The sequence below is a fragment of the Plecotus auritus genome, assembly GCF_963455305.1.
Source record: "Plecotus auritus genome assembly, chromosome: 6".
In the NCBI taxonomy this organism is placed as follows: Eukaryota; Metazoa; Chordata; class Mammalia; order Chiroptera; family Vespertilionidae; genus Plecotus; species Plecotus auritus.
The window spans coordinates 17,469,969-17,483,047 of record NC_137773.1 but is presented as its reverse complement, the minus strand read 5'-3'; the positions used below and the strand labels follow the sequence as shown (position 1 = coordinate 17,483,047).

Genomic DNA, 13,079 nt, shown 5'->3' with positions numbered 1-13,079 from the left:
TGGAGCATGGTTCAGGCAGGTGGCTGCTGCTTAAGTCCAGCTGATGGTAGAAGACAGGCTCAGACTTGCCGGGAATTCCGTTTGTTTTTTTTTTTTACGAGTAGCTGAAAACCTGGAATTTTTTTTATTCAAATCATTCAATTTTCTTAATGTCATTATGTCAAAATAGAGGAATAAATTTTTAAAGCATATATATGTATATGTGTATGTGTGTGTGTGTGTATGCATGCTCTATTTTCTTAAATTGAGTCTTCAGCCTTGTATACTTTTGTCTATATTTTAATATTTCTAGAATAAACTATTAGGAAAAATGTCAGTAACTAATTTGACTTCCTAAATGTGTTATGAGCCAAATACACGCTGTCTGTAGGCTGGATTTGACCAACAGACTGCCAGTTTGTGATTTCTGCATAGAGTTTTAGAAAAAAGGATCTTTGATTTTAACTTAGGAAATCATCCTCTTCTCCCCATTCACCGCCTGCCTCCATTCTTTCTGCACAGCCTAGCAAAAAGGATCCCTTTCGTCTAGGCAAGTGAATGACTGGGGGGTGGGGGGTGGGGGGAGCATTTCAGATTGCTCAGAATAAAATTTTCTTAGAATAAGTGAGCAAAGAGGACAGTATGCATAATTGCATTGAACAATGCCTCCTGGTATTTTATTTGTTTAGTCCCAACTCCCCTCATTCTACTCTCTCTTTTAAAAAAGGAGGGCAATCGCTTTGTTTTAACATGAAAGCCTGAGATATTTTGAAAGTTTGACTAATTGCATTTCCATGTTATCTCTGTGCCTCTATTTCAGGATGGAATGGGAAACTTGAGAATCACAGAAAAAGGTCTAAAGCTAGAAGGAGACTCAGAATTCTTGCAACCTCTCTATGCCAAAGAAATCCAGTCCCGACCGGTAAGTTTCTGCTGAGAGAAGGAATTATTGTTCCTTGGGAATTGAAATCTGGGAAAATGTATCTTGCCATCAGCTGAGTATAAAGAGTAGCATAGGGGGTGATGATACAGGTAATGAGATGCATTTGAGTCTAAAGTCTTGAGTGTAATCACAGCTCAATTAAAGAACTGAAGTTTGGAAAGGTGCTATGTCCAAAGCCACATAATCCAGAAGTAGCAGAGCAAGGATTTCCACTCAGACATATATTCTGAAGCTTTTCTGTTAACCACAGTCTCATTTCTATGCTTTTTCTCTCATTCTTCCTCTTTTTCCATGATAGAAGTGATTCCTAGATACCTGGCTTTTATTAACTAATATTATCAAAATTAACTTTTGTTTAGGAGTGGCTTTTCTGGTTGTTTTTTGTTTCTCTGGTTTTTATTTTTTGGTGGAATTTGCTGGTTGGAGGGGATTATTAATTCATTTGCTTTGCCTGGATTGATCTGCATCCACCTGCAAGCAAAGAGCAGCAGGAAAGTTCCCCAAAGCGTCATTTGCTTCATGTGCATTGATTAGGGTAATTAATGAAATTCAGCAACTTAACGCAGTGGGTAATTATATCTGAATGCTATCTAAACTACTGATTTGTATAAACTGAGTGCAACTGTTGAATTGCCAACAAATGTATTTCCTTGTGTGCCTAGTAAAAGAGAGGAAGCCAGGATGTTAAAATCATCAAAAAGAAAAAATCAGTTTATGTACACAATGATTATAAAATGTATCTGGAACTCACAGTATACTGGCTTGGGCACTTAAAGTACCAAGACAAGAGTATTGTAAACGTATCCATTATCTTTGAGGAAACTATATCCTAGAAGGAGTAATGGAATGGAACTATGACAAGGAGGTTCGGGTGATGATTCTGCTAACAATTTATTGTATTTTTTCCAGCCATCTGCCATGTGGGTGTCCCTAAAAAGGGTATATACACTTTAATAGCTGATAGCTCAATTTTGAAAATAAAATGTATTTTAATAAACACCATGTGGGTATCCCTAAAAAGGGTATATACACTTTAATAGCTGATAGCTCAATTTTGAAAATAAAATGTATTTTAATAAACACTGCCTTTATAATTATTCAAAGGGTGTATGTACATTTTAGAGACCACCCCACCTAATTTGTTTTAACAAAAACATACTTTTCATGCTATTCTGTACTTTTTTTCCCTTCAAATAATATATTAACAGTAAAAAATTGTATAGCTAAATAACATTTAAAAGTTTAAGAGCTTTTTTGAGGTATGACTGATGAAGAATAAACTATACATATTTAAGGGTACAATTAGATAAGTATTCACATATGTATATACTTGTGACACCAGCACCACAATCAAGATAATGAACGTGTGTCACCCCTAAGAGTTCCTCCATGCCTTCATCCTGCGGCACCCTCCCTACTCCCCCAACCCCGTCCGCAAGCAACCACCATCTGCTTTCTGTCTTTTACATCCTCTTGCATTTCTTAGAACTTCATATAAATTAAATCAGACAGTTTGAAAACCTAAATAATTTTAAGAATAAATTGTGTATGCCATTTTATCAAGATCATTTTTAACCATTTATTTATTATCCATCTTTAAAAAGAATAAGATTGTTTTTGCCTGTGATTGGGCTGTGTCTTGTCTTGGCTGGGGAAAGAGATTAGAAGTGGCTCAGGGCATAGACCTTAACTGTTTTTCTTTTGGATGACCACAGAGATAGAAATAGAGGATAACATATTAGGCATGGCAACAACGGTGGCATTAGTCTTTCTTTGAGTTGTCACAAAAAGTGAAAATATATACCATATTTTTCCATGTATAAGATGCTATTTTTTTTCTAAAATCATTAGACTGAAAATCGAGGGGCATCTTATACACGAAAGTCAGCCAAGGAGGGAGTCTCGTGGGTGTGTAGCTGCCCATACCTTGTTGAACAGGCTTCCTCCAATCACAAGCCTTACTGTTAATGACATCAGCTGATACCGTAATTGGAAGTGGAGGTGGAGAGTGTGCAGATGCAACAGAGACTGGAGCAGTCTGAGCCCATAAATATGTCAAAAAATAAAAGACAAATACCAGTAAGTGATTGTCTTACTCTGCAAAATTCAAACTAAATGTAATCAGCAATGCAAAAGAGCATGGAAATAGAGCTGCAGAGAGATAATTTGGACCTCCTCTCATTGAGTGTATGATCAGACACTGGAGAAAACAGGAAGAACAACTCCTTAAGATGACAAAAAAGAAGAAGGCCTTAAGAGGAAAACAAGCAAAATGGGCAAACTTGGAGCAGAGGGGCTTAAGACTTGGATTATGGAGCAATGCCCAAGTGGCTTATGTGTGTCAACCAAATTTACTCAATGTCAGGCAAGAATATTTGCAAGCAAAATGAACATTGTTGATTTTATAGGAAAGGCAAAATGGTGCTTCAATTTCATGAGGAGAGAAGGGTTGGCCATGAGAACACAAAGTTAGCTCAGAAAATGCCACCAGTTTATGAGGGTGATCTCACATATATAGACAGTCACTCAGAAGACAGTAGTGATATAATGGAACTTGAAGAAATTGATATGTCTGGAACTAATAGTGATGAAGAAGAGAGCAGGGATGCAACAGAGGCTTGAATAAAGTGTTATGCTGCATAATACCATAGTACTGGTATGTAAACATTACCTGCGGTAATCTATATATATAAAACACTAATATGCAAATAGACCAAACAGTGGAACAACCAAACAACTGGTTGCTATGATATGCGCTGACCACCAGGGGGTGCACGCGGAATATGGTGGGCATCGGTTGCAGCAGGATGGTGGAGCAGGTGAGCAGAGGCGCCAGACCAAGGTGGGGCGCCGGTCACTGTCATCGGGGCAAGCCTCTGGTAGTTACTGAAAATTCTTTGCTCTCATGTGCCATGGTCCTGCTGGGTGCTCACACCTGCTATGGTGCCAGCCCCACTTGCACCCGCTGCCAGTGCCAGAGTTGCTGCTCACACCTGCTGCTGGCGCCTGGTGCCAGCCCCGATTGCTTGGCACCATCAGTGGGTGCAATTGGCGGCTGCCGGCCCCAATCGCCCCTCAGGGCTTCTCCACCTCCCCCTGCTCCTGAGGGGCGATCAGGGCAGCAGCCGCCGCTTGCACCCGCTGCTGCCACCAGCCCCAATCGCTCCACACCATCAGCGTGTGGGAGGAGTGGTGGAGGCAGGAGTGGGGCTGCCAGCAGATGGGGATGGGAGCGAGGTGGGGGGCTGTGGTGGGAAGGGCCGGGTGGGGGTATGGAGGATGAGCTGAGACCTGCCCCTGTGCTCACCACAGCCTCGTGGCCCACAGTTCCTTTCAAAGTGCACGAATTTGTGCACTGGGCCCCTAGTTATTAAAATGTGTTCTGTTTTATGTTTAAAATGTTGATTTGTTAATTTGGGGTTGGAAAAGTGGGGGGCATCTTATACATGAGGCGTCTTATACATGGAAAAATACGGTATGTTGGATCAGAAAGGCAAAAGAATAAACTAGAAGCTGGTGACAGTTATATAGGGCTTCCCTTCCCTCAAACACAGAGATAACTGCCAGCTTAGCAAAATTGGGGTTCTGGTAGCAAAGAAGGTCTTGGGAATGATTGTTGGGCAGGCAGTCAATAGAATTTGCCATACTTCTGAATCATAACCTCACACAATGCTTATGTGAACGTCATACACAGCAGTAGTGATATAATAGAACTTGAAGAAATTGATATGTCTGGAACTAATTGACTTGACAGGAAACAAGAATGGATCTGGAGTAGCCTACCTGCCTGCTGGCCCTCATATATGTCCATTGGAACAAATGGAACTAATATGGCCGTTCTCCACTTGGCATCCGCAGCTTATTGGTTCTTTCTGATGTACCTGACCGTTGCTTACAGACTGCCTCGGGAAGACTCTTCACCATAGACTGCACTGCAGAATCATTTCTCCATAGATCATAGCTGCTTCTATTTTATGGGGCACCGCCTGCTTTTCCCAGTGTCCAGTTGAACAAGGTTACTCAACCCCTCTAAGTGAGGATAGCTAGTGAAGCAACACTTGACTTCATTTTGGTTTTGTGTTTCATTGATCTGAGATGAATTAGATTGGGTAAGCAATCCCTGCAGTGTTCAATACTGTATCTGATTTCATTATTGAAGGTTGCAACCCTCATAAAGTCACAACACATTGATTTGGTTGGTAGTAATCACTTTGGAGGATAAGTTGATAAGAAAGTGTTTATCTCTATAAAAACTTACATCTGGGAGTAGAAAGAAAGCCGCGGGACTTCATGCCACTCAGAAATTAGATTGAAGAGGACACACACTAAATGAACTATTCTACCATCACATCTGAAGACCAGCTCTAAGAAGGAAACTGGAAACAACAGTGGATAATACCAGACGGAGCTTAATCATGTCTGGTCCAATCACTGAGAGGATATCTCTACTTCACAAATTCATTGTGAGGGTGAAATGAAGTAGTTTGTGACCTTATGAGCTATTGAGTGAACTATTGATATGAAGGCTTACGACAGAAGTATTGTTAATTCATAGTGTTTTCCTTTTAATATGGATTTGTTTCTGATGTTTAAATACCTGGAGATTTGACATTTTTTAAAAAATCTACCTTTTCTGAGTCTCATGAAAAAAATCAGAAACCCTGGCAAAGTGGTTTGATCTTCCTAAAGATGAGCCGAGTAGCAGCTGCCTCTTTTGGAGGGGCATCTGTTCTGCAGTTTGCCACAGTCTCCCCACCAGTCACTATTGTCTCCGTCGCGACCTCTTCACTCGTTTCTGTAATGAGCCCTTGAGGTTCCCTGAGGATGCGGCTCCTGGTTTGTGAGAATGAGAATATATGTATCTCATCATGTGGAAGTCCAGAAATTAGGTCAACTTCTTAGGATTCTAGTCACTCATGACTCCCTGTTCCTCCCTTCTTGTTTCTCTCTCCTTTGCCTCCATTTCTCCTCGTGATCTGGCTCCTGTGGGTTTGAAATAGTAGCAAGCTCAGTGACAACAAAACAGACCACAAATGGGGAGGAGGCAGACAAGTAACAGAAGGTGAAACTGGATTTGGCGTGCTCTGTCTGACGGAAAAATAAATAAATAAATAAATAATATGGGATGGCAGACAAGCATAAGTTTTGCCTGAAGAGGCTCCGCTGACGATGATTTAGTTGCGATGCGTAGAGCCCTGTCTCTCTGGTTAGTTTAGAAACCAAATGAAGGCTGTGGTGGCTTCTCCCCAGTAAGCAAAACAGCTTCAACTCCCAGCTGAACATATTGCACACAAAACAGTATTTTCCGTGCCACTTGCATGGAACATGAACATCTTGCTGTCTTTAATTAAGAAGTTAACTGGACCGTGAAGTATTGCCTGAGTAAATAAAAGTGATTTGTACTAAGTCAGAGGGGTGCAGTAGGCATCTTTGCCTTCCTTTGCTCACACATAAATTATGGAGATTATTAAAAATTGGAAGGGCCATCTATAAGCCCATCTGTACTAGGAAGCTGATTGCCATTCCCAAAATGTATCTCCCTTTCTACTTGTCATGATTTACTGTGAACAAGAGCGGGAACCGGCTGCTTCCTCTTCTTTTTTAAACAGATACGCAAAGTTTGAATAGCTCAACATTTAATACCATGGTGGGTTGGTTTGTTTATCCTGGGAAAGAGAGATAGTTAATCAGAGTCTTTGGGTTGCTGTAGAATTAAAGTTGGCCAATGAGGATTTTGTTCTTCCTTTAATTTAAAAGCAACTAACCAGGTGTGGTTTTCTTAAATGGAGGTTGTGCCAGAAATGTAAGAGTTACTGAGAGCTTTGTTCAGATCTCAGGTATAATTACAGCAGCCAGTTTCCATAGAAAGAGGTCCAAACTTCAAATGAGGCTGCGAATGTTTAATTGTATGATTTGAGGGCCAGCAGGCAGATAGGCTACTCCAGATCCATTCTTGTTTCCTGTCATGTCATAGTGTCCAAAAGTCCATGACCAGTATCTCATTTATTTGAAGACTCAGAAATGTGCATTCATGCCAGACCCACATGGCAAATTCTCTCCCCCTAACCCCCGAGCACATACACATTCGCACAAAGGATTTGAAGTAACTTAAAAGAAGTATGTGCAGTAACACAGTAAGAAAGGATATACTGGGTTAAGAAAAATATAAATTTGAACAGGAGGCAGAGGTGGTGGCAGTTTAATAGAATACAAGGGACAGGGCAGAGCGTCTGGTAGTTACTCTTGCTAAGCCTAAAGTTTGGGATAAAGTCTCCAAACTGCAAAACTCAATCTCTGGGATAAAACCTGCTCTCTCTGCGCTCCAGAGATTCATACGATGGCCTAGACAGGAGGAGAGTTACAGCTGGAGTTTGGCATCTAGAAAGTACACTAGATTCAAAGTTATGGAATCTGACTTCTCTTCTTACTGTTAGGGCTGACGTGATCAGCAGTGAGCCCTTACCGTGGCATTCCTCTTCTCTTTTTCTTTATCTGTGAACTAAAGAGGTTGGATGTGACCAGTCTACAACTTTGTTTTTAAGCCGTGGTATTGTTTAAAGTCACATTTTACTTAGGACCCCAAAATTGGGACCAGATGGAAACTGAGCTGCTCTGATTGGGACTGGAAGGGGGGAGGGGGAGTTTCAGGCTGTTGCCCTATCCACTCTGTCTCCCTGTCACCAGCCACAGATGCCGGGACTCTGGGGGGTTGGGGGGTCACATTCCACAGTTTGAGAACCAGCAGACTATATGAAAACCTAGCCTAGCTTCATCTAGGTTCTGTTCAAATGGCAATTCCTCATAGAGACCAACCCACAGGTTGAGAACCGCTAGCAGTGTCGCCTAAGACCATCAGAAAACACAGATATTTACATTACGATTCATAACAGTAGCAAAATTACAGTTATGAAGTAGCAACGAAAATAATTTTATGGTTGGGGGTCACCACAACATGAGGAACTATATTAAAGGGTCACGGCATTAGAAAGATTGAGAACCACTGTCTTAGTAGCTTTATTTTTTTGTCACTGTAGTATATTACATATTAACTACTGGTTATGTTAATTTCTATCTGTACAGTATATGTATGTATGTAGTACACAATTAAATATTTCTATACCTAACTGTTTTGCTTATCCAATTACCATATAATCCCCATAATGACAGGGACATACTAGTAGAAAGACAGTTACTAATTAATGTTGAAGAACAGGCTTTGGGACATCAACTTCCTGCTCAAATCCTGGCTCCAGCATTTACTAGCTTTGTTATCTTGAGCAAATTACTTGACCTTTTTTCTGCCTCACTTTCCTCATCTGTAAAATGGGCATAATAATAGCACTGACTCATAAACTCATTATAGGATCATAGACTTCATTTATTTTATATCATTATATAAGCTCATTATGTGAATTTGACTTTTTATAGAGCAGTGCCTTGAGTATAAAGCACTATACAAAATTGCACTATAATAATTGATTACTATTAACACTTGTTGATATTATTTGCTTGGTTTACCACTGTATCCCTAGTTCCTAGAGTTGTGCTGTCATATGGAAGGAAAGCATTTTTTGAATGAATGAATGAATGAATGCTCTCTTAGGATCCTTCTGACTCAAAGATTCTATAAGAGCATCTCAGGTGGGAAGATAAAGATAAATTTCTCTTTTATTGAGGCGTATAGATTGATTATATCAACCACATATAAGTATTCTATCATGTGGAAGATGGCTTGAGCAACTGTGCAATGGGGTCATGGGGGGAGCAGGTCAGAACAGTTGGAAGAGATTAAATTGATGCTAAAGGTACAAAACACCCATCTTTCCCTACTTTGCAATGCGGCCCTGCCATAAAGCCTGGATTGGTGTCATCCACAGGCTAATGGAAGCCGTAAGTGTGGGGCTGTGTGCTGCAGGCAGGAAAGCCCAAGAGAACAAAATGGGCACTTCAGCCCTTCAAATCGTTAAGCTTCTCTTCCTCGTCACTATGGCACGTCAGTGCCATCTATAACTCCTCATTTCAGGAACATCCCGGCCACCTGTCATGACTACGTGGGGCCAGACTGCTTCTCTCTTATTTCATAAATAATGATTAAGAGGGACAAATACACACCAGAGTCTATTGTGATTTGGTTTTTATTTATTTAATGGTAGGAAGAGTCCTACTTCCGTTTAGGTGGTATCTCACAGCCAATAACACCTGCTGAGTACCTGGGGAGAACAGTGGCAAGAGAAGTTAGCTTTACAGAAGGAGGATGTTTGAATACATTCTTAGAGGTTTTGTTGTTCTTCACTACTAAAAGGTTGGCAAAAAAAAGTCACTTTAAAAAAATCATTTTCTTACTGCTGTAATCAAAACATACTCCTCTGCAGGCAACTCTCGTCACACCCAGCACTTTATAATTGCTGTGGGTGTGTTGCACTGTTAGTCTTTATTTTTCAAAGCTTGTTCATTGTCAAAAACACCAATAATTTTTCAGGAGATGTCATTTCAGAGGCTGGGATAGCACTACTTTGCCACCTGAAATTATAAGAAATACTTAGGCTTTCTTTGATGTTGTGACCTGCAGCCACCAAGTACACCCTTTGATGCAGTGCCCTGTGAATTGTTACCAGTGATGTTTTAAATGGCAGGTGCCTAAATTATGAGTGTGGGACTTACTCTGTCCATGAATGATTCTGTTTGTATCAGCACCGATTCTTCCTCCGGGCAAATAAGAAATGCTCCACCAAGTAAATGAGGCTTTTAAGACTGATAAATATCTTGTAGATGTATTTGTTGCATCTTAGAGGAACGAGAAACAGACTGGTAAAAATCACAGTGTTAAAAGAATAAGACATGCAGACCGCCCTGGTTTTTGTTGCTTGGTGCAATAAGGTAGATTTCTCTAACTAGGAAGGCACAGCTTCCCTTTGGGAACATCAGAGTCATGGAAATAAAGTGTCATCTCTCTACAGTAAAAGACAAGTACAGATGGTAGGATAATTGCAATTTTCCACTATCAAGCTGTATATATTGGTTTTAGGCCTCAGTTAAGGCTCAGGCAGTTATATTAAAAAAATATTAGAGGAATGTTATGGAAAATGAATTATCCTTAGGTCGTAGCTCATTAATAAATGAGAAATGGAGCTGGCTTTCTTTTTAAATTATTAATGTATGAGTTTTCATATCACTTCATTGATATGTAGTTCCCATGTTTGTTTCTGACTTCAGTTGTCAACAAACCAAGGCTTTCCATTTATTTCTTAGCCTTCTCGATAAGTTTTTGTCTAACCATGCGAGTTTTCTGAGACGTGGAGTTCACCCCCAGGCTCTCTGTTGCTGCCACAGAGTGTTCACTAAATCACAGTGCTTCTGTCATGATACCTTAGCAGCTCTCTGGTTAGGGTACAGAAAGAAGTTTAAGGAAAACAAAACAGGAATTGACAGTACAACAGAGTTAGTATGAAAAGATGGCCAACGGCAACACAGTCATGGATTGTACGAGGCAATTGCCCACTCTCAGTGAGCGAAGATAGTGGGGACTGTTTCTGTCGGGGTGACTACCACCACAGCTCATCACAGGGCTCATGAACCTGTAGGATTTAACAATGTTGATTGTATATGATCAAGTCACTTGGTTTTGATTTTTCTAATTGGCCTATATGATGAAAATATGTTACTATTTGAAAAATCATCCTTGTAAAGTCTTACATCACTGCTAGTGTAGTATCTGTGGCTTGGTGTGCACAACTAACCACAGAGACTGTGCTAAGCAGAGGAATTAGAAACTCTACAGATGCCTGGACCATTATGTTCTTGAGATATCTAACAAATCACTGCCAGGAAATGGGGAATGGTTAGAAAAATTTAAAGTGTTCCTAAGTGCCTGCAGGGGTTTTGCTGCTCTTGTTTTAATATTGAATATCTATAACTTTAATACATATTAAATGATTTGCTTTTATGGATATTAAGTGAACTATAATATATGGAAAATAGCCTAGCAAAGAGCCCGGCCCATAGTAATTGCTCATAAATGTTTGCTGAATTTGAATATAAATAATGTGTGATTAGGCTTTCATGTTGTCATAGCTAACAGCCACAGTCCTAATGTGAAGTTATCTCATTTATTCCTTACAGGAACCCTAGGAAGATCTATCATTTTGACGTTCTCTTTAGAGGTGAGAGTGAAAGGCTTAGAAAGGTTTAGGAAGAACACACATCTACTATCCCAACCCACATTGACGCTAACACCGTGGTCTTAACTGAAGTGCTGTCTCATCTTGGGATAATAAACAGTAGTCAGATGTTGGCCTGTGCTGTTGGCCTAACTTGCTTTCCTTGCAGCCCAAGGAAACATGCAGAAGCTTGTTCGTTTCATGACAATGAGAGCATATTATTTCCTTTCTCTGCAAATGGCGGTTTCTGTGGCCATTTCCTTCTGATGGCCTTTGTTCTCTAGTTTTCCCTCATGCAGTTACCATGTATTGTCCATTCCAACCAGAGATCTCCTAAATTGTCCCACCTCCCACTACACCATTACTTCTCTCTCTGGTCATGCCTTCAGTTAGAATTCTATTACAGTATCTATATATTTGGAAATAATCAAGGACCCACATGCAAATTAAATCTGACTCAGGAAAAATGCCATGATGTTCTAGAGATGTAGGTTCTTTAGATAGCATTTTGCCCAGAACCTCGGACCACTAGTTACTGGTTTTTCTCATTCTGATCTCATCAAAATGAAAAAATATAAACTTATAAAAAATGAAAAATATAAAATTTTTAAAGAACTGGCTTTTCTTAACTCTGGATCCTAATTTGAAACTACGGAACATAAAAAATATGAATGACTGTTTTCTCAATTCTTCCAATTTTCTAAAGATCTAGTATCAACCTAGATTCATAGGAGAGAAGTTAATTCATTATATATCATGGGTACCTTAGGGCATTCAGGCTTAATTACTTCTGGGATCCCCTCTGGAGAAAGGATTCTGTCTTTTTCATTTTAAATTCAATTTCTCTTACAAGTTCTTCAAATATATTAAGTACAACAACCTACTACCATCCTTATTCCTTGAACTGCTCCTTCATTTTTTATCAACCCCAACTGACATATTTGCAATATGGTTAAATTTACAGGACCTCCACAATATAGTAAGTATTCTTAGATTTTTTTTCCTTCTCTCTTAGATATTATGGAGAGTATATGTGTCTATTAGTGTAACACCATTAATTTATACATTTTTTGGTCCAGTAGTCATTAATGGCAGCCTAGGGAATAGCAATGTTTTCCTGATCATTTGTATAATTTGTAATTGAATGCAGACACTGTATTTGGACACCATCTATGTGACCATTAGTCTGGTGTTTCTGTGGTGAAGATTGACATGATGAACATGTATGGTCCAGCCCACCTCCACTGAGCTGTCAGATGTGCCTCACACCATAAATCCAGCAGTGCACAGAGTGGAACTCAAACCTTCCCAGGTGTACACACAATCTTAGTCTCACACTGCTTTCCCTGGCCCATCTTCTTCTCCATTCTCTAACTTCTTCGCAGCCTTCCTCACGTCTCAATCACCCTCCTGCTGGTGGCCTTGCCCCAGGCTGGTTTGTTACCCTCAGTTCTGCTTCTCTGACTTTGAAATGTACTCTCTGCCTCACGGTGGGATGAGTTTCCCTGCTTGACTCTATAGCCTTCAGCCTCTTTTTTTTTTTTTTTAATCCTCACCCAACGGTATTTTTTTCCATTGATTTTCAGACAGAGTGGGAGGGAAGAGAGGGGAAGAAAGAGAGAAACATTGATTGGTTGCCTCTCACACCCCAACCTGTATCAAACTCACAGCCAAGATATGTGCCCTTGACCAGGAATGAAACCCGTGAGCCTTTAATCTGTGGGCCAACACTCTGACCACTGAGTCAAATTGGTCAGGGCACCTTCAGCCCTTTTAGATTATCACTGTACCTGTGGAAATATCTCAGTGTGGAAATGCTCTCTCTGAATATCTCCACTGCCCTGGGAAGATTTGCAGTGGATGCTTGTGAAGCCGATACAGCATAGTAGCAAAGTACATGTCATTTAAAGGTAGACCAAAACTGGGTTTGAAGATCGGCTTTGCTACTAGCTTTGTAACTAGGGCCATATTACTTGACACCTCAGACTTTGGTTTCTCTG

General features: G+C 40.2%; 1 protein-coding gene across 1 annotated transcript in view; it reads left to right on the top strand.

The window, feature by feature from the left end:
- Positions 1-13,079, top strand: part of SGCD (sarcoglycan delta) — a gene marked incomplete at its 3' end in the record, with an annotated part of 771,422 nt that overhangs the window by 620,623 nt on the left and 137,720 nt on the right. The window contains exon 4 of the mRNA XM_080672659.1: positions 800-901. Within this exon, the coding sequence (XP_080528785.1) occupies positions 800-901 (102 nt within the window). The remainder of the gene's footprint in view (positions 1-799; positions 902-13,079) is intronic.